Here is a 19,456-nt window from a genome sequence, read left to right as displayed (position 1 = left end):
AATACGGAGAATATTATAAGAGGGATTTCCTTCTCATACCCCCTTTTAGAATGAGCATTCTTCTTAAAAAATACTTCGTAAGTTCATTTATAACCCTCCTTAATAATTGATCTTAAATTAGCATATAAATAATGTACGAAGTACATGTTTCCCCCAAACTAAAAATAAAAATGTTCAGCTTGAAAACTACATAAATTAGGAATTTACGATAAAAATACGCGTAAATCAGTGTATTTTTGTCATAATTTCCTAAATTTAAACAATAGTATGTATTTTAGAGTGTAATTAATACTTATATATAGATTTAAGGTTTATATATAACATTTTCTTTAATACTCCTACCATAAGTACGGTGTAGTAACAATAATCAAATCGAAAGACAAATAAATAATAAAGGTCAATTAATTTAATACTTTATTCATAAGAAATAATAAAAAATATAAAATCAAATTATAAATGTCGTGTACATCATTGCCGAATGTATAATGTGAACTTGGACAGCCATTAGATGATTTGTTCGACGGATCGTGCCCACCACACCAACGCGGATGCAAATACGAGTAGTATATAAATCCCACAGGATGACAGGATCATCTCATTCTCATCTGCCCCCCTCTCTTCTATAAATACAACAACATTTTTCACAATACAAATTTCGTATTTTCTAGATTACTGTTTTCGTTATATATTCACATTTTCCAACCTTTTTCAAAAACCCCCAAATTCTCTCTCTCTCTCATCCCCCGATTCACCGTCGATCACCTAATTTCTCCTCAATTCAACGATTTCAATTCAATCTTCTTCCTTAAACCCTAGAAACCCTTATTTGTTTTCCCCTCTTTTCCCCAATTTCGTATGCTAGGGTTTGATCAAAGGGTTTTACCATCGAAACCCTAGAATTTCCATGAAATTATGGTTAATTTTGATGCCGGCGAAGTTACTACTCCTTCTACAGACCTCAAACGAACGGAAAGCTCCGATCTCTCTTCCTCTAAGTCGGTAATTGAAACCGTTAATGGCTCCCATCGTTTCGAAATCAAGGGGTATTCTCTTGCCAAAGGCATGGGTGCTGGAAAATACGTTTCGAGCGACATTTTTACGGTTGGTGGGTATGATTGGGCGATTTATTTCTACCCAGATGGGAAAAACCCAGAAGATAGCTCAACCTATGTTTCGGTTTTTATAGCGTTAGCGAGTGAAGGGACGGATGTTAGGGCGTTGTTTGAATTGACATTGGTGGATCAAAGTGGGAATAAGAAACACAAGATTCATAGTCATTTTCATCGTGCTCTTGAAGGCGGGCCGTATACCTTGAAGTATAAAGGGAGTATGTGGTATGTTTGCTCTTAATTCTTAGCTATATTTTTTTTTAGTTTTTGGGCTTTTCTTGGTTTATTTGTTCTGTTTGTGTTTCGAGTTTTGCAAATTTGGAAATTGTTTACTATTGATGTGGGAAATTGAAGAAAATGTTGTATAATCTGAAATTTTGGTTCTTGGATGTCAAGATTGTGAAAGATTGATATTTGGCAAAACAATGTTGGTCTGAAATTTTGCAATCAGTTGCTTAGTTGCCCCATTACACTAAAATTTTGAATATTTAGAGTAGAGCATTAGATAATGTTTGGAAGTTTGGTGCAGTAATATGGACAAAACAATTAGCAATATAGAAATTCAATTTTGATTTAATGTACAGCTTATTGCACTTCAAGATGATTGGTAGGTGCATTGTTTTATTATCTGTATGTATGGCTTGATGAGTGGGGTTTGTTTTGAATTTGATTACAAAAATTAGGAAATGAACAAATAATTCTGTGGTTGTAATTTTTCGAACCTTGATGATAGGGTCCTGCTTATACCTTCTCTCAGTTCAGAGGCATGTTTTCTTGCCTGACCAGTGGTGGGATTTTTACAATTTTCAGGGGGTACAAGCGTTTCTTCAGGAGAGCTGCCTTAGAGCAGTCTGAGTTTTTGAAGGAAGATTGCCTGCTATTGGAGTGCACTGTTGGAGTTGTTAGAAGCCGGATGGAGAGACCCAAACAGTATAGCATAAACATGCCCCCATCTGATATGGGTAGCTCTTTTAAGGATCTACTCGATAATGAAATTGGGTGTGACATTGTTTTCAAAGTTGGGGATGAGAAATTCAATGCCCATAAATTGGTCCTTGCTGCTCGTTCTCCTGTGTTTAGAGCTCAGTTTTTTGGACTTGTTGGAAACCCAAAGATGGATACAGTGGAGGTGGAAGATGTTGAGCCTTCTATATTTAAGGTATGTTTGTGTATCATTGTCACTTCAATGTTTCAAAAAAGTAAAAGCACGTGTACTGTATAAGCCCTTTTGTTTTGTTTATTGCCGCGTGCAAACGTTAGTGCATTTTTGTTTCTATCATGTTGGTTGCCGAATTGTATCTTGCTCTTTAGCATTAAATTAGTGCGTGTGTGGAATGTTTCTTTGTCAGCTTAGTAGTATAGGTATCGAACTTGATATGGACTCGATGTGTAATCAAAATTTGTTTATAAAATTTGAACATTAAGTACTTATGTGGGAATGGCATATCTTTACTAAAACACAAGCCAATGTATATTTTGCACAAGTTCAACTTTTCTTCACACTCAATTTTTGGGTAGCCTGACTCTTACTTTTACTTTCACTTCTTTTTATCTAGTTAAGTATGGCTTACATTTAAATCTAAATTGTGTAGTTGTTGACAATCATCCAGATTTATTTCCATTTAAAACAAAATGAGGGAATATGTGATTGGCAACTTCAGTGCTTAATCTGCCTACTTTAGTTTTCCTTTTAAGTATTTTTAGAACTTGCAAAATTAAGGTAAGATACTAAGATTATTACTCTGTAGTTGCTACACAGGAAGGCCTTACTATATTCCTCATCCGGGGGCTGTTTGGTTGTAGCTATGTTGCGCCACATTGTTGCCTAAGTAGGTCAATGGGGATGATGAAGTGGCAATTTTGACTTATGTCAGTACAATGTGTGTGTGTGTGTGTGTGTGTGTGCACGCGCGCGCACTACTATGCTTTTCGGCTTTAGAAACATAATGTGGTTGTGTTGAATTTTTATATCATGGAATGGATATGGAGAGTATGAAATAGAAGAAATTAGTGCTGACAATGATGTTCTTTGGAATTAGCTTTTGGTGGATGTGGAAATGAGCCTTTGTTATCAGGATTGTATCTGTAGTTATTCATGTTTTTTTTAATTGAATTATTTGTAGCCTCATATAGGAAGGAAATGATTAATAGGGACTTGAATTGGTAGGGGGAAAATGCCAAGGATGACTGAGCTAAGATATCCCTTTTTTTTTGTTTTATTTTAAAATGTCAATTATTCTTATTTTGTGTTTATTGTGCACATAATTTTATTTTTTTTCCCAGCGCTGTGCCATCTTGACACTGGTCCATTTAACTTTCTTTAACTTGACTCGTCATTTGATTTGCAGGCCATGCTTATGTACATATACTCTGACTGCCTTCCTGATGTTTTTGATATAATGGGCTCAAATTCATCTTGCTCGTTTGCCATCATGGTGCAACATTTGTTGGCTGCTGCTGATCGTTTTGGTCTAGACAGATTGAAAATGTTATGTGAACACAAATTATCTGATGAAATTACTGTTGAAACAGTGACTACAACTCTCTCGCTGGCGGAGCAGCACAGATGTGTGCAGCTGAAGAGAGCCTGTTTAAAATTTGCTGCAGCAAATTTGAATGGTGCGTCTACCCTGTAGAATCTGATGATCTTGTGTCAGGTTAAATCTTTTTAGATTGCTTTAATTGTTTATTCAATGGTTGTTTGCACCAAAGTGAACAAAAAGATCTGAGTGAAGAATTTCAACGTTGTTAATATTCGGTGATGGTTTACTGTAATACATCCTGTAAAGGAAACCGAATTGCACTAGAGAGGTTGGATTTTTGGATTTCCATTAGGTTTATATAGTGTGTTGTGAATTGCCCTGGGATCCTGTACAGGTAAACAATCACGGTTCCAGGTTTTTTTTTACTAGCTAGAGTTCCTGTTCCTTGAGAGTAAAATAGAAGTATAATAGGCTATTGGCAGTATATTCACCCAGATGTTAGGTTTCTCTTGGATCAGTAAACAAGTTCTACCAAGGCTGATATAATTTTATCAATTCTGAGTTGATGTAACTGGGTAGATATTTTGAAAGCCAAACCCAACGGCAGGGGAGATGTCATGTTGGAGGATGTGAAAAATAGAAGATAAGGATGATGGTTGGCTGGTTGGCACTTTATGATTGAGTGGCATTCAAACTAGGATATGGTTGCCATGAGTGGTGAAGAGTTATGTGTATAAGTGATGCTAGATATGAGGACCATGCTATTAATGTGTGAATTCTCCATTGTTGGGTTGAAATGACCTTCTTGTATTCTTCTCAGCTGGCCCCTGAAGCTGTTTAACTGGTTCTCTTAAAAGTCTTCCAACGGCATAGTTCTTTGTTTTTTCTTTTTTACTTCTTTTATTTGAAATCGTAGTGCTGGAGCCTGGGAATTGATGTTATCAACCCCTCTAAAGTCAGGGGTTGTATTAATTTATGAGTTCGAATGCCTGGTGGAATTGTGGTCAGAGGGTCTTGATGACAGAATATGCACATTCAGTGAAGAGTGAGTTTATGGTACCCCCCCCCCCCCCCCCCCCCCCCCCCTCCCTCTCTCCCCCTCTTCTCCCCTCAAAGAAAGGAGAATTGAGGTAGTGAAGTAGCTCTTGTTTGTAACTTAGCAGCCCATATTTAATACTAGGAGCTTTCTGGCTTGGGAAGGTGCCCCCTAGTCTCCTGATTTTTTAAAACTGAACAAGCCAGGCTGGACAACTATGGTAAAAACCTTTTGTCATCATGGTTTTGATAATATATCTAAGTTTTGTGCACTTTGTGCAGTGCTCTCTGAATGTGGTTCTCATTTCTTTGTCATTATACTTGCCTGGATCAGTTCAAATTGAGGAATGCTGCTTCAAAGAGACCAAGTGCTACTATTTGAAGTTGCTCATATTGGATGTTATATTATTTGGAGAAGGTGTTCAGCTGGCAGATGAGAGGGGAGGATGGGGCAGGGGCTAGGGCTGATCATTTAAGGTTCCATGGATATTTTTATTAAGAGGTTGCTTATTTGTGGGAATATAGAACTGTGAAATCATCTAGGTTTGTTATAAGGGTTGGAGATGGAGCTCTGCTGGTAGAAGATAAGGTGTGGTGGGGAACTTGGTGATCATTTAGGGTTCCATAGACTTTTTCATTAAAAATTTATTTTTGCATAGAAGCTGCAGTTATCTGAAGTAAGTGAAAATAAGGTGTAGAGAATGGAGTTGTGAAGTGGTTAGCCCTAAGCCTACTGCCCCAAACTAATATGATTTGAATAAGGAGTAGTTAAGACCTAAAATTATTAAAAATAAGGAGAGTGGTACAGAGCCTTAAGTTGTGCTCCTAAGTTGTGTTCCTACTGTTTCTTTCTTTTTAAAGGCCCTATAGTATTATTTTCAAACGTGCTGTTTATATATTTGTCTTTTTTCAGCGGTGATGCATTCGGAAGGGTTCAGGTACCTGGAGGAGAGCTGTCCTTCACTGCTTTCAGAACTGTTGCAGACCGTCGCCTACGTGGATGATACTGGTTTGCCCTTGAGCAAGAAAAGGAGCATCAGCAGCGTGTTCGCGCTAGATCTAGCTGCTGCAGATAGAGGAATTCCTGCAGAATCAGTGAATGGCAGACGTCTCAGGAGACGCCTGTAGTACAAACCCTGCCGTAATAGGGCAAATATTTTAGTAACTTTTAGTGCTTTCCTTACCATCTATAGCAATGAAAATTAAGGTGGTGTTAATAGCAGGTTAACTTGGATGATGTCATGTTAATGCATGGGGTCACTAATTTACCCAGTGCCCTGGTTCAGTATAGAAGTTTTTTCTTTTTTATTTTATTTTCTTGCAGTTTTTTTTTTTTTTTTAATTTGTTCCTTGGGTAAAAGTAGGATAATGTTTTATATTTTTGTTGTAGATAGCAAAGATGACGGTTTCTGACTGTTGACTTGATGAAGCATAGATGAGAAAATATTACTCGTCGCCATGAGCTTCTCTGTTTACCATATATGAATACTTTTGGTTGTCTGTCAAATATTTTTACTATTATCAGCTTCTCAGTTTGTTGTCCTTACTAATATTATCAACGGAACATATCATTGATGACTCGACTAACCCTTTTTTGCCAGTGACTTCATGAATGTAAATGTGCAAGTACTTTTAGCAATGGCAACATGTTAATTGAAAAGAACCAGCATTAACAAGTAAGTTGAACCATAACCTATTATATTCCGCCATGTTTATATAAGTAAATACAGATGAACAAAAAAAAAAACAGAAAAAATCCTTCTTGAAGTCTTTCCATGGATATTATGGAATATACGATGATGTAACACATATTGCTAAAGCTACCTAGCTAGTTGTATTTCTTGCTTTCACCATAGTTAGACCAAAGGAAGGTGCCCATTGCAAACTCTCTCTTAAAAGCGACATCGCCTTTCACGGAGAGTCCATACTCAGCAAAAAGCCGATCAAGAGTAGTTTCAGGCATGTGTTGATAGTCATCTTTGGTGTACCTTGGGTAGTGAAGTGGCATTTGGAAGAAGTAGTTCTTTACCCCATTATTCTTCTGCCTTTTGCTTTCCATGTTCTCTTCTCAATTTCTGCTTACTGCCTTAATTTTTTCCCTCTTCTCTCTTTTGTTTATGAAATGATCACCATTTAAATTATCGTAGCTAGCTTATTGATTATTATTATATAATAAAGTGGTTTATTGGTCTCTATAACCATGCATGAACGAATGTAAAAGGCTCAAAATGCATGAAATTTTGTCACAAAGAATGGGTGGTGTACCATATATCTCTACCTAGCTCTTAGGTGCTACATGTGATGTACCATTTCATGCAAATTTTATGTTTTGTTACCTTCTCGAACACACACATGCACGTAACATTTGGAGCGAGAGAAGTGTACTTTTGTGTGTGGCCGTGTGGGAAATACAAGTCTTACGTAGTATTCATTTGATTTTCTAGGACAATCATATACTTGGTCTTTTGTTTAAGCTTTTTTAATGTGATATTGAGGTAGTAATACTTATCAACAGGGCCGTCCTAAACATTTTGGGGGCCCTGTGCTAATTATAGTATAATAAAACATACTTTGTCCATAATGTTAAATACACCTTTTAACATACACTTTAAAATAAGGTTGAAGAATAAATTACTAACGAAAATCCATTAAAAGGTGGGTGAAAAATAAGTGAGTAGTGAAACCTTTAAGGAAATGAAACAAATGCTACGAACTAAGACAACAAAAAAGGGAAAAAAGGGTCGACACCTACGAAATGAGAAGATGCAAAAATGCAAAATATGGAGGGGGGAAAACGCTTTACTAGGATTCGAACCCCTAACCAAGTGGAAGTTATAACAATAGACTTACCATCTTTACTATGTATTCTTATTGTAATCCTAAGCACTACTATTATATATAACACTTTTAACTGATTGGGGGCCCTTAGAATAATTGGGCCCTGTGCTGTGGGTCTGTTTGCACAGCCCACTAACCGGCCCTGCTTATCAAACTCGTGCATTGCCTCGAAATATTGAGTTTGATCTTCTTTTCAAAATTTGAATGTTGTATATCGGCAACCTTTAGATTGGACGGTTTGGACCATTTCTAATCTTCTTTGATCTAGTTAGGTTTAGGTCCAATACCAACTAGATTTATTTTATAATTTTATTATTACTATTATTATTATTATTTTGAAATTTGGATTGAATATTTCAAGTTCAATTACAGTTGTATTTGCAACATACATCAACAAAAGTACACACAATCAGTATTTCATACACTTATACAACATTCAGTTACATACTTGTACTACATAATAGATTTAGATTGCTAGGTTCCATAAGCGTTTCTAGTTGTAACGTTGTGTGTACAACACTACAACTCATACCTTAAAAATGCGCTTTGGAGTGGAAATAATTCTCTTATTCTCCGACCCCTCTCTTCTAAGGGTTCTTGCCTAATAAAATCTTTTGCAAATAGATTTCTGGTTCGAAAACACAATTCTTCATCTCTCCCTTCTACCTTTTTTAAAAAAATAAAAAATAAAAAATTTGAACCCTTAGAAGAATTAATACTTGAACCCTCTATTATTGAATATTTTTGGATATTGAATACATCACATATCTCTAACACACAAGTTATACAATTCCTACTCCATCTTAATTTGAGTCACACAATAATTTGTGTCCTACAATAATTTATGCAATAGTAAGCATCACAACATGACCTACAAAATTCATTACGAAGTATCAAACAGAGAGGTACAAAACGTCGCCACTTAATGTCTGCAGTATCGTGGTGTTTCCATCACAAATTTAACAGAAAATTGGCAATTCATAATCATATATCATATTTGATGACAACAATGTTTTGGAGGAACTACATCATCATAGAAAATAGACAAGAAATTTATTATTATTGCATGATTAATAATAATTATATGAGACCTTAGCTTATTTCTTCGGTATATAAATGGACAAGATAAAATAACTGTTCCAAATATGGACAATTGGACATACAATATGAGAATTGAGAGCCATAAACTATATGTTATGTTATTTCACCACAAAAATGTTACATTGCTTGAAATTTAGTTAGAACATTCAATCATTGAAACCTTTATTTGAACCACAAGAAGTCTTTACCAAATTATATATGGGCCAAAGAAATGCTTCCTTGAAATCGAATGATAAAATTTATGATCACGTTATGTTTTAAGGGGCTATAGTTATTGAAATTGTTCGTACACATTCTTGTACCAAAATATTTGAGCCACGTACATGATCTCTTTACCAAACCATGTATGCATGGGCCTAAGGAAATTATTCGTACAAGCATGTACGTGAAATGCAAAATTAGGTAACCCTTCGTGTAATGATTAGGGTCAATTTATTATCTAAAAAAGTACTCCCTCGATTTTTGTAAAAATAGTTCAGATTTGGCGATTTGGCATACATCACTTTAATCAATGTTTGTACTTCATCTATAAAATTACACTTAATCATATGGTTACTTGTAAAATTCGTTTCAATGAATAGTTTCCGAATATAATTTTTTATAACTTAAATTTATTGATAATTAGATATATTATTGATCAAAATGTTATGTTAGCATATGTGTTGGTCAAAATAGAGAATAGAACAGAGCGAATATTTTACATTTCTTATGTTAATATTGGTCGTAATATTTATTAATTTATGCATGAGTTTGCATATAATTTACTCTATGATCATAATTTAAGATATTGGTAATGTGTGAATGATCGAGAGGGGTCTGATTAGATAAATTTATATTTAATTTGCCGATACTAAATATGGAGCTAAGGAAAATCCAGTAAATGAGCCCCGTAAAATTTAATCCCTATAATACTTTGCTACGAATCTAAGGAGGAGAGCAATGACAACTTTGAATCTCTTTTAGATTATTGTGCTTTGCTATTGTAGCAACTCCATTCAACAATAATTCGAATCAGAATAATACTACTCTGTACTTTTAATGGTTGGCCTTTTAGTTGAGGGTTAAACGGTATGAAAGACACAAACGCGTCCGAAAAACAGAAAGCTGTGAAAACAAGTGGCTAAATGGTTCTACTTTTGTTACCAAAGGTAACCACTTGAAAATGAGTGGCTCCCAATATATTTACATGTTTCTGGAGGTCTAACTGTGCAAATTTTAGACTTTAGCTTTAAGGTGTGGTTCACTTTTTTTATTTTCTAGTCCCCACTCTCTCAATTTCAATTAATTCCATATTTTTGTGGGTTGATGATGATCCATGGAAATGATTGAATGCATAAATAAGTTAGTGAATGTGACTACAAACTTTTCAAGTTGGGCCAATAAGACCCAATAAGGTTGTTAGAAGAGTTGGATAAAGACCAATCAAATTGGTGATATAAAGTCTGTATACAACTATTTTGTGAAGTTGCCTTCCCTTTTATTCTTACAATTTTCTGAAATAGCGTTCTTTAAATTTAAAAATCTTTACTGTTTAACCTTTAATGATATCTTACATAATTCCTCTCGACTTTTGAAGGCATAGTAGATAAAATAAACATATTGTCTGTTTAAAGGCAAAGTGGATGGTTTCAACCACTCAATTGGCCTCTCAAGAGTGTTGAGGGTTCCATGGGAAACTTCTCGACCTCTTTCATTTTCAAGTCCAAAAAATTTCATATTAGTCCAAAAATGAAGGCTATATTCCATGCTTTTGGGCTAAATTTGGAGGTTTAGCGACCCGTTATCAAATATTCTTGGCATTGCAGGGAATTCATCCTATGGTCATATATTGTTGTTTAAAATTGCAGATGGACTGTAGTTTGTCATGTAAAGGCATGTGGTGGCTTTGACTTAGATAAAGAAGGCATGTACGAAAATGATTAAATTGATGATTTAAAGGCAAAGTGGATCGTTTAATTTGACCGCCCAAATGGCCTCTAAGGTGTTGTGGGTTCCATGGAATTGAAAAAACTCCAACGTCTTTCCTTTTCGGGTTCAGAAAAGTCTGAAATTGTCTAAAGTATATAATACACAAAATCAGACCAATTACAAAGGTTATGAGACCCGCTATCAAACAATATCAATGTTGTAAAGGATGCTTAATATTGGGGTTCAAGTGATGAGTTTTGTTCATTCATGTGGCTATTTTGAAATTATGTTGCATTAGTAGTACATTTAAGTTTGGAGTGTACCTTTTTTAGAAAATATTCTAAATCAAGTCTCCAAAATAAAAAAAAGTACTTAATTTAAAAAGTTAATGTCAATTATCTTAAGTGATTAAATTTTAAGGGTGGTACTTATTATATGTGTGTGTGATGTATTGGTGCGAGTAATTTATGTTATTTACAAAGTACATATGATATCTTTTTCTCATTAAGACTTATGGCTACTTATGGTACTTTGATTATATATGAAGATTTGTTGTTTGATAATTGATATACTCATCTCTTAATTCATTTGGAATATATATCTGTCTCTTTTGGAGTACGTGATACATCCTTGCCAAAATCCCAAGTACTGACATATTTATGACAAACTTTTAAGAAAATTAGATGATCTGCTTTAAACTTACCTTAAAATGCTCAAAAAATTTACCCTATAGGGAATGAATTGAAAGTTACCTTAATATAATAAAAGTTATTTAAGCTTTAAGTATAAAAGTACTCTAAATTCAACAAAAATGACCCCGATGTACAATACATCGGATGTATACAAATTTTTTTACACATTTATACACTACGTGCTACTACACAATAAGAAGTTATTGTATAGTCTTGGACCATCATTTCTCAATCAGTATCTTTTACTCCGGTAGTAAATTTGGTAAGTTCCCAACTGTCAAATACTTTTCTGCCTTAATTGATTACCATAGAGGCACAGACACATAATAATTTAAGACATTTTTAAAAAGTGAGTGAATATAAGATATGATAGGATAAAGTAAGAGACAAAACAAAAGGCGGGTGAATATATAAAAAAGATGAACAAAATATTTTTAAAAAGTGTGTAAGGGAATGTACATATTTATTGAAGTGGGCTGAATTGAACTAAACTAAATTGAAGTGATTGGAGTTGAACTGAACTGAATAAAGTTATAGAGCTGAAATGAATATTTTATGAGAGAAGAAAATTAGGAAGTGAACTGAACTGAATTGATTGAATTGAAGCTGAACTGAACTGAATTGAAATTAAACTGAAATGAACAAGCCCTAACTATGTAAAAAATTTCTTCCTTTTATTTTAGAGGATAATTCACTGGTCTAAGATTATACAAAACTTACTTAACCCTTCATAATAAGGGAAAAATCTTGCGTGGACCTGATCCACAATAATATAATACGAAATATATGTGTGTTCTATATAATGCTATATATTTAAAATCAACTCTCTTATTCTATATACTACCTCCGTTACATATTACTCCCTCCGTCCCCTATTGATAGTCCCTTATGGGCATTTTTCACGGGAATTAATAAACATAAATAAGAATAGTAAAAGTACATTGAAAAAGTAAATTGACATTAGGTATGCAAAAAAGTAGAAAGAGAAAGTAATAAAAATACATGAGAAAACAAAATTTACATTGGAAAATTAAATTTGCACAAATATTGTTGTAAATTGGAGAGAATTTTGGTAAAAATTAATGGTTATTGGAAAAGGCAAATGGGGTGAACATTTTGGGACTAAAATTTTTCCATTAGGGACTATCGTTTGGGGACGGAGGGAGTATTTGCAACGATTAGACATTTTTCCTCTTTACTTTCAAATCATTGCAAATAATATGTAACAGAGGTAGTAATAACATGTGTGTTCTATGTAATATATTCACATCTTACTCCCTCCATCCCTTTTTTACATTCCTATTTGTAAAATTACACGGGAATTAATGAACTCGGAATAAAACAAAGATCAATAAAACAAAGTACAATGGGAATTATAAAACATTAGTTGATGTCTTTGAGTAAAACAAAAATAGAATAATATTTAATACTGCACATGTCATCAATCCTTTGAAAAGAAAAAGGATCAATAACATTTTTTGGTGGAAAAAAAAGTACCAATCATATTCATCAAAATTGATGCACATGTGGATTGTAAAAATAAGAGTGAGAATTAGAAAATAAGAGTGAGAAAATAAAGAGAGCATTAATTACAAAACAGAAAAATAGGGATAATTTGGGATATTTTATAAAAATTTACTTACTAAAATAGAAAGTAGGAATATAATTTTTTAAAATACCCAACACAAAAAGCAGGAATGTAAAAAAGGGGCGGAGGGAGTATCTATTTTCTATTACGAAACTAACTAAAAATAAATTAATTGACCATGAAATTAAACTTATCTAATTGAGAATATTTTTTTTTTTTTTAATTGTACTTTTTTGCATCACCAAATTGGGCAAAAGAATAACTTTGAAAGAGTAAGGTGTCACACCCACAGAAGTCTTTACACCCCATAAAACCATCAAAGTCTTACCCAAAAACAAGATTAATTCACCACCATCAACTCATCAATTGACCAATTCATCCATCATTTTACACGTGTCGGTTGTTGAGCCCTCGCATTTAGCAAATTAACTACGGAGTAATTTTAAAAAATAACAGTAAATAACACAACAAAAAGCACATTAAACACAAATAATGATTGGAATCAGCTTGTGAACATTCGACACGTGTCAAGATCTTAGCTAAACTAAGCAGGTCGGCAGTCAGTAAAGTAGTAGTAACTCTAGAAGGTACTCCACCCACTCTTCCAGAAACTTCTGGGAAACTCCTGGCTATTATTCATCGAACAATGTAGTGGCTCAGATTTTGCCACTTGTCCTAATATTCCACATCACTATCCTACGTGGCACACGGGTTGCTCCGATAATGATACGCCCCCCTTTTAATTCGTCTCCCCCACCCCCAATTTCAATTTCTCCTAAATTAGGGCACACTTTCTCTCTCCTCTGAAATATTTATTTTAGCTGCTGTAAATCGCAAACTACAAAGAAACTGAGGTTTTTGCTGGATTTTTTGGTGGGGTTTTGCTTAATTTTTTTTGGGGTTTTTTTAATTTGTTTTTTGGCTGGATATTCTGTTTATATTTTTTTTTAGTTGGGATTTTCTCTGTTATCGATTTCGGGAAGGAGGAAGAAGGGTGCCATGAATGGTGGGGAGGGAGAAGGAGGACAAAGTGAGATACAAATGGAGGTAGAAATGGGGGAGGAGGAGAGAGAAAGAAGGGTGTATATGTGGGGCTATTTACCGGGAGCATTGCCGCAGAGAACGCCGTTACAGTCGCCGACTATTGTGAAGCTTCCGCCGTCGATTGGAACTTTCTGGAAGGATGTTTGTGGTGGTGGTTGTGGTTTCGCCATGGCTATTTCTGGTGCACTTTTCTATCTCTTCTTTCTTTCTCTGTTTTTTCTTTGTTGGAATTTGATGTGATTGGATTTGATTGAAGTTGAGTGATTCTGCTTTCTGATGATGTTGAGCCACTCCATTTTGATCTCGATTGAATAGTTAGGGTTTTTGAGTTTGAATTTGTTCTGGTTTTGGGTAAAACGTGATTAAAGATACTGGGAAAATGGTAGGATTTAGCATTTGGGTTGTTATGAATGGACTTTTTTATGATCAAATTTAGCTTCTGGGTTAGTGAGGAATCATTTATTTGATGTGGGTTAGTTAATTTTGATTGTGATTGGCGAATGGTTAAGTGAATTTGATGTTTTAAGAAAAATAAAAAAAATGAGATTTGATTTGAGATGCAATAAAGTTAAATTGCATATCTTGATGGTTTAATTTGGCAATGTAGGTAATTGTATGTTTCATTTTAACTGTTGAGCTGTGTTTTGAATCCAGATACTGGGAAGCTGATAACTTGGGGATCTACTGATGATTTAGGGCAGAGTTATGTGACTTCTGGAAAACATGGGGTAATGCACTAGTTTCTGATGCCCTAAATGCTACATTTTCTATTAAGATTAAGAATTTGTATTAAATGGGTGTAAAAATGTATTTTTCAAGGAAACGCCAGAGGCTTTTCCACTTCCTACAGAAGCTCCCATTGTAAGGGCAGCTGCTGGTTGGGCACATTGTGTTTCAATTACAGGTATTACTATTCATTCGTGTTTTCGGGTTTGTGTTGGATCTCTTATTGAATAGATTGTTGTTTAAGTTTTGGCCTTAATGGATTTTCAGACGGCGGAGAAGTTTATACTTGGGGATGGAAGGAGTGTGTTCCCTCGGGGAAGGTTTTTGGAGATTCTTCTTCTGGAGGAAGTTTAGAGAAGGATGCACTTGAAAAACAAATTTCGATGTTTCCCGAACAAGGTAACTATGGATGGTTCAATTACTTATAGTGTAACGAAGAGATCATGCTCTTTTGCTGGTTGAATTATCAGATTTGCTTCATAGATGATTTTTGGCAGTTAGCCCCCGAGGGTCAAAAAATGCTAGTGGTAGTGGGTCAGGAACCGGTTTTGACAATAAAGGAGCAGGAGAAGAAACTGCGAAGCGTAGACGAGTTTCATCAGCTAAACAAGCTGCTGAAAGCTCCACAACTAGTGAAGAAACTCTCTCGGCATTGCCCTGTCTAGTGACACTTAGCCCAGGAGTGAGAATATCAACTGTTGCTGCTGGGGGCAGGCATACTCTAGCATTGTCAGGTAAAATTCGAGCATGATCTTGCTTCTATATTTTCGGGTGTCATTACAGAAACCAAAATCGAAAAGTTAGCTTGTTTTTGTTAATTTCAGTCTTTGAATATAGATAAATATACTGATGTAACCGGATTGAATGATAATCGACTAGTTAGGGGCTTTGCTTGTTACTTTTTTACTTTTTCAAACTTATACCTCAACATATGCTATGTGATGAGACTGCTGATGGGTCTTATTTCCCTGAAGCTTCAGATGTAGGACAAGTGTGGGGTTGGGGCTATGGAGGAGAAGGACAACTGGGCTTGGGTTCAAGGATTCGAATGGTATCATCTCCACATCCTGTACCATGTATAGAGTCTTCTTATAGGAAGGACAGACATTCAGGGTTTTCTCAAGGTGGCTTAAACTCGGATGGCCATGGTTTTAGAGTTCCTGGATCATACATCAAGGGCATTGCTTGCGGGGGACGACACAGTGCAGCAATAACAGGTGAGGCCGTGAGGGTCATATAATTCACAATTATTTTCATCATATATATGCAATGAGAGTATAAGTCAATGTCTATACAATGACAGGCGTTTTACTAATTTCATATTTACATATCTAGTCTTGTAACTTTTTAAACATTATTTCTAGCCGAACTGCACAAAGGAGAGCAGCAGTTTGTCTGTATAGTTTCGTTTTCTAGCTATGTACTGAATATTTTTTTTCTGGTTATGTTGAATAGATGCTGGAGCAATCCTAGCCTTTGGTTGGGGCCTCTATGGACAGGTATGTAAAAGAAGCCTACTATTTTCCTTATGCTTGCTACTGGGTTAGAATTATTTCTTCAGAAGCTTTGAATTATTTGGATTTTATGTTGGGGTGATGTACATGTACCTAGCGTCAAAAAGCTCAATTTTGAAAGCTGCTAACTTGCTATGGTGAAAATCAGAGTTACTTATTTTGCAAGCACTTGTGTTGGTGCCTTCTTGTAGTAGGGCATACTATTCTATAATTTCTCTAGAAAGATTATTTGGATCAGTCATTTTAGCTGTCAAGATATTGCTTTGATTAGTGGAGTGATAGAAACCTTACAAAGCTCTTGTACATTTATGAGCCTGTTTGGTGTAGAATGTAGTTGTGGAATAACTGAATAGTAACATTTAGAATTAAATGCTCCATGAAACAGAATAGATTTTGGTTTAAGTAGTAGATGTGATTGTTTTAGAGTTATGAGGGACAGTGACATATATGCTTTGGAGATATATATAAAAAATAAAAAAAATAAAAAAAATAAAAAAAAAAATAAAAAAAAATAAAAAAAGAAAGAAAGAAAATAAGCGTGGCGTAAGAAACTAAGAATGGAGCAGCCACTTTGGAATCTGCAACAAACAAATTCCTTCTTTGTTATCAAACTTGTAGTCACCAGTAGAAAGTGAGATCCTGGTTGTTCTTGAAAAACTAATGTTCTTAACTTGTCGCCTTGAATCCACTTTGACTAGCTAAGCCTTGCCTGAACAGAAGTTACAGAACTGTAATCTTAAATGGGTAATTAGGGGGTGTTTGGTATAAACACTGTAAATGGAATGGAAACGATTTAAATAAATGGGGGAAGGGTAATGCTAAATGTTACCTTTACTATATGTTTGGTATTCTAATGGAATGGAAACAATTTGAGTAGATTGTGATTAAGGAAACGTATTTTGTTTTCACTAGTTTTTCAAGGGTAACAAATTGGGGGATTTTGTTACCCTCTGTAAACTATATTTGTTACTTTTAACTCATACCAAACAGCTAGAAATGAAAACACTTATTTGAATCCGTTTCATACATCTAAAATTACTATACCAAACGCCCCCTTAATGTGTCATTTTGTTAATGGTTATCAACTCTTTGTTAATTCCAGAGGGCATATAATGTATCAACTTTTGCTTTCATTTTTTATTATCCGTTGCATCAACTGCAGTTTGTATGATTATGTAGGTAAATAGATTTGGTGGAGAAAAAAGCAAAGTAGATGTTCAAGATGAAGCACTCTCTAGCAAGGGATCAGATGATTATATTCTTCTAACTTTATTGCTTTACCTTTGTATTTATTGTTAGAGGGAAGGGAAGTCAATGGAATAATTGACTGCCTCTCTCGAGACATTCTACTTAACAAATCATGACTGTGCTGTTGCAGTGCGGGCAAGGTGCCACTGATGATGTGCTAAGCCCTACTTGTGTATCCTCCTTGCTTGGTATTCGAATTGAGGCAGCTGCAGCAGGATTATGGCACACACTCTGTATATCTACAGAGGGCGATGTTTATGCCTTTGGAGGGAATCAATTTGGGCAGCTGGGAACTGGTTCTGACCAAGCTGAGGTATATTTCAGATGTGCTTTACCGCAAGATTCTGTATCTATTTAACATCTCTTATGAACCTGTTTGTTTAGCATGTTTCTTATGATAGCATTTGTTTCTTTCAGACTCTCCCAAGGCTGTTGGATGCACCAAGCATAGAAAGTGTTAATGCAAAAATAGTATCTTGTGGGGCACGTCATAGTGCCATAGTTACAGGTATTTATCAAGTTGGTGTCTATTTTTTGCATCTCTACTGTCAGTCTTGTCGCATGCCAATTTGCATTTAATCATTAGCTTATAGTCAGCGATGTGATGTTTATAGCTCTTAAGGTACCAGAAAGTTGTGAATTCTGGAACATTATTCATGTTATAGCATGGGCGCCTGTAGGAAATTGCTGCTAGTAAAAACCAGTAAAGATCTAGTGCCCTTTTTTGCATACCCTGTTCGCAAGAACTACTTGAACGATTATCTTGATCTGTTTCATCTGGGATAGCTAGTCAGGAGCGACTTGGTCAAGCTGCCTAAGCATTTATTGTTTAACTACCCATGCTGCATTTATATCTTGGAATGAAATAATAATAAGAGTTATAAGACCAAGGGGCTGTTATATACAAGTTTATGTTTCTAGTGGTATAGTAATAGTATTGATATAGTTCCAGATAATTATAATTGCTAATGTTATGCTTCTTTTGTGTAGAGGACGGGAAAGTTTTCTGTTGGGGCTGGAACAAGTATGGACAGGTAAGAAATCTTGTCATTGTAGCTTACAACACTGGCCATCTCTTACTCCTTAAATTAACTTCTTGATAATGTTAATGTAGCTTGGATTGGGGGATGCAATTGATCGCAACATTCCATCCCAAGTAAAGATTGACGGTTGTGTGGCGAAAAACGCGGCTTGTGGCTGGTGGCATACACTCTTACTAGCAGAATCTCCCACTTGAGCTGGGGAACTTGCTAGCCGTGGCTCAGTTTTGTTAGGTTAGCTGCTTAAGTTAAGTGATTGGGGTATTTAAGTGATTTATACGAATCTCTGTAAATAGGGAAGCATAGGCTCCGTTTGTATACAGTTGTGCGTGTGATCATTCTTTTCATGGGTGGGTAGGCTTTGATATTTAGCTTCAGTCTCTTTGCTTTTCTGATGAAGACCAATGTACTATAGATTTTGGTCAATCCTGTACATTATCTTATCTTGATTTGGCAACTCATGAAAACGCCATTGTAATCACGCAAGGGTGTAAACTATTTCTGGGATTTCAATAAAGAGCACTTCTTGTACTAGTGTGGTTTTATTTTATTAGAGGTTTGATGTACCAAGTAGGGGTGTTCAAAAATACCCGACCCGTTTGACCCGACCCTCTGACCCGCCGACCCGATAATTTTTAGCGGGTATTTTTCTGGTTTTTTAAAAAAATACCGGGTCGGGTACCCGACCCGTTAAAAAAGAAGTTTGGCGGGTCGGGTAATGGGCCAGCCTTTTGGTTAGACGGGTACCCGCTGACCCGCTAAATGGCTTTTTTTTAAAATTTTTTTTTTATTTTTAAAACAGATTTCTTATATGTTTGTTAGGGTTTTAATTGTACAGCCGTCATTCACTTTCTTTTCTTCTCCCCTCTCTCTCCTTCACTCATAGAGAGTTAGAGACCCACCTCTTCTCTCTCTCCTTCATACACCCACCTTCTCTCTTTCTCTGTAAGCCTTCATCAACGCATTGAAATGAACCACGCAAGAGGTATTTGGTCCAAAGAACGAACCACGCAGAGGTCGGGTATTCGGTCCAAAGAAGAAACACTCGCCACAAAAACGCAACTCCACGCCGAAGATAAGTTTAACGCCGCCGGAAGCCGCCGCAGGCTGTGTTCAGATTTGAATTTAAA

General features: G+C 35.4%; 2 protein-coding genes across 4 annotated transcripts; both read left to right on the top strand.

Annotated features, from left to right (window-relative positions):
- Nucleotides 1–613: 613 nt before the first annotated feature.
- On the top strand, nucleotides 614–6,148 carry LOC145591195 (BTB/POZ and MATH domain-containing protein 3-like). Of its 2 annotated transcripts, none has more exons than XM_081647597.1 (4): nucleotides 614–1,334; nucleotides 1,920–2,268; nucleotides 3,458–3,728; nucleotides 5,541–6,148. In XM_081647597.1, exons 1-4 carry the CDS (start codon nucleotides 913–915, stop codon nucleotides 5,753–5,755), a joined length of 1,257 nt encoding a protein of 418 aa, XP_081503723.1. In that variant the 5' UTR covers nucleotides 614–912; the 3' UTR covers nucleotides 5,756–6,148. The 2 variants fall into 2 exon arrangements, with proteins under 2 accessions (XP_081503723.1, XP_081503724.1); XM_081647598.1 differs by having other exon boundaries at nucleotides 3,458–3,766; nucleotides 5,541–5,676.
- A 7,371-nt stretch (nucleotides 6,149–13,519) lies between these two features.
- LOC145591194 (uncharacterized) lies at nucleotides 13,520–18,857 on the top strand. 2 transcript variants are annotated; one of them, XM_081647596.1, is made up of 11 exons: nucleotides 13,520–13,979; nucleotides 14,453–14,526; nucleotides 14,618–14,702; nucleotides 14,792–14,923; nucleotides 15,022–15,258; nucleotides 15,505–15,741; nucleotides 15,980–16,023; nucleotides 17,417–17,599; nucleotides 17,704–17,794; nucleotides 18,277–18,320; nucleotides 18,401–18,857. In XM_081647596.1, the coding sequence occupies exons 1-11, from the start codon at nucleotides 13,754–13,756 to the stop codon at nucleotides 18,521–18,523; spliced, it is 1,476 nt and encodes a 491-aa protein (XP_081503722.1). In that variant the 5' UTR covers nucleotides 13,520–13,753; the 3' UTR covers nucleotides 18,524–18,857. The 2 variants fall into 2 exon arrangements, with proteins under 2 accessions (XP_081503722.1, XP_081503721.1); XM_081647595.1 differs by having other exon boundaries at nucleotides 15,499–15,741.
- Nucleotides 18,858–19,456: the final 599 nt, after the last annotated feature.

This window comes from Chenopodium album, chromosome 18 (genome assembly GCF_948465745.1).
Source record: "Chenopodium album chromosome 18, dcCheAlbu1.1, whole genome shotgun sequence".
Classification (NCBI taxonomy): domain Eukaryota; kingdom Viridiplantae; phylum Streptophyta; class Magnoliopsida; order Caryophyllales; family Amaranthaceae; genus Chenopodium; species Chenopodium album.
The sequence above is the reverse complement of the archived record's forward strand: the minus strand, read 5'-3'. Positions and strand labels throughout refer to the sequence as shown.

Bases quoted from the DNA above. Each gene is read 5' to 3' on its own strand.
- LOC145591195 (XM_081647597.1), top strand. From the start codon at position 913: ATGGTTAATTTTGATGCCGGCGAAGTTACTACTCCTTCTACAGACCTC. The intron at 1,335-1,919 runs GTATGTTTGCTC...TACAATTTTCAG, and splicing joins AAGTATAAAGGGAGTATGTG to GGGGTACAAGCGTTTCTTCA. The intron at 3,729-5,540 runs GTGCGTCTACCC...GTCTTTTTTCAG, and splicing joins TGCTGCAGCAAATTTGAATG to CGGTGATGCATTCGGAAGGG.
- LOC145591194 (XM_081647595.1), top strand. From the start codon at position 13,754: ATGAATGGTGGGGAGGGAGAAGGAGGACAAAGTGAGATACAAATGGAG. The intron at 13,980-14,452 runs GTGCACTTTTCT...TTTTGAATCCAG, and splicing joins TTTCGCCATGGCTATTTCTG to ATACTGGGAAGCTGATAACT. The intron at 16,024-17,416 runs GTATGTAAAAGA...GTGCTGTTGCAG, and splicing joins GTTGGGGCCTCTATGGACAG to TGCGGGCAAGGTGCCACTGA.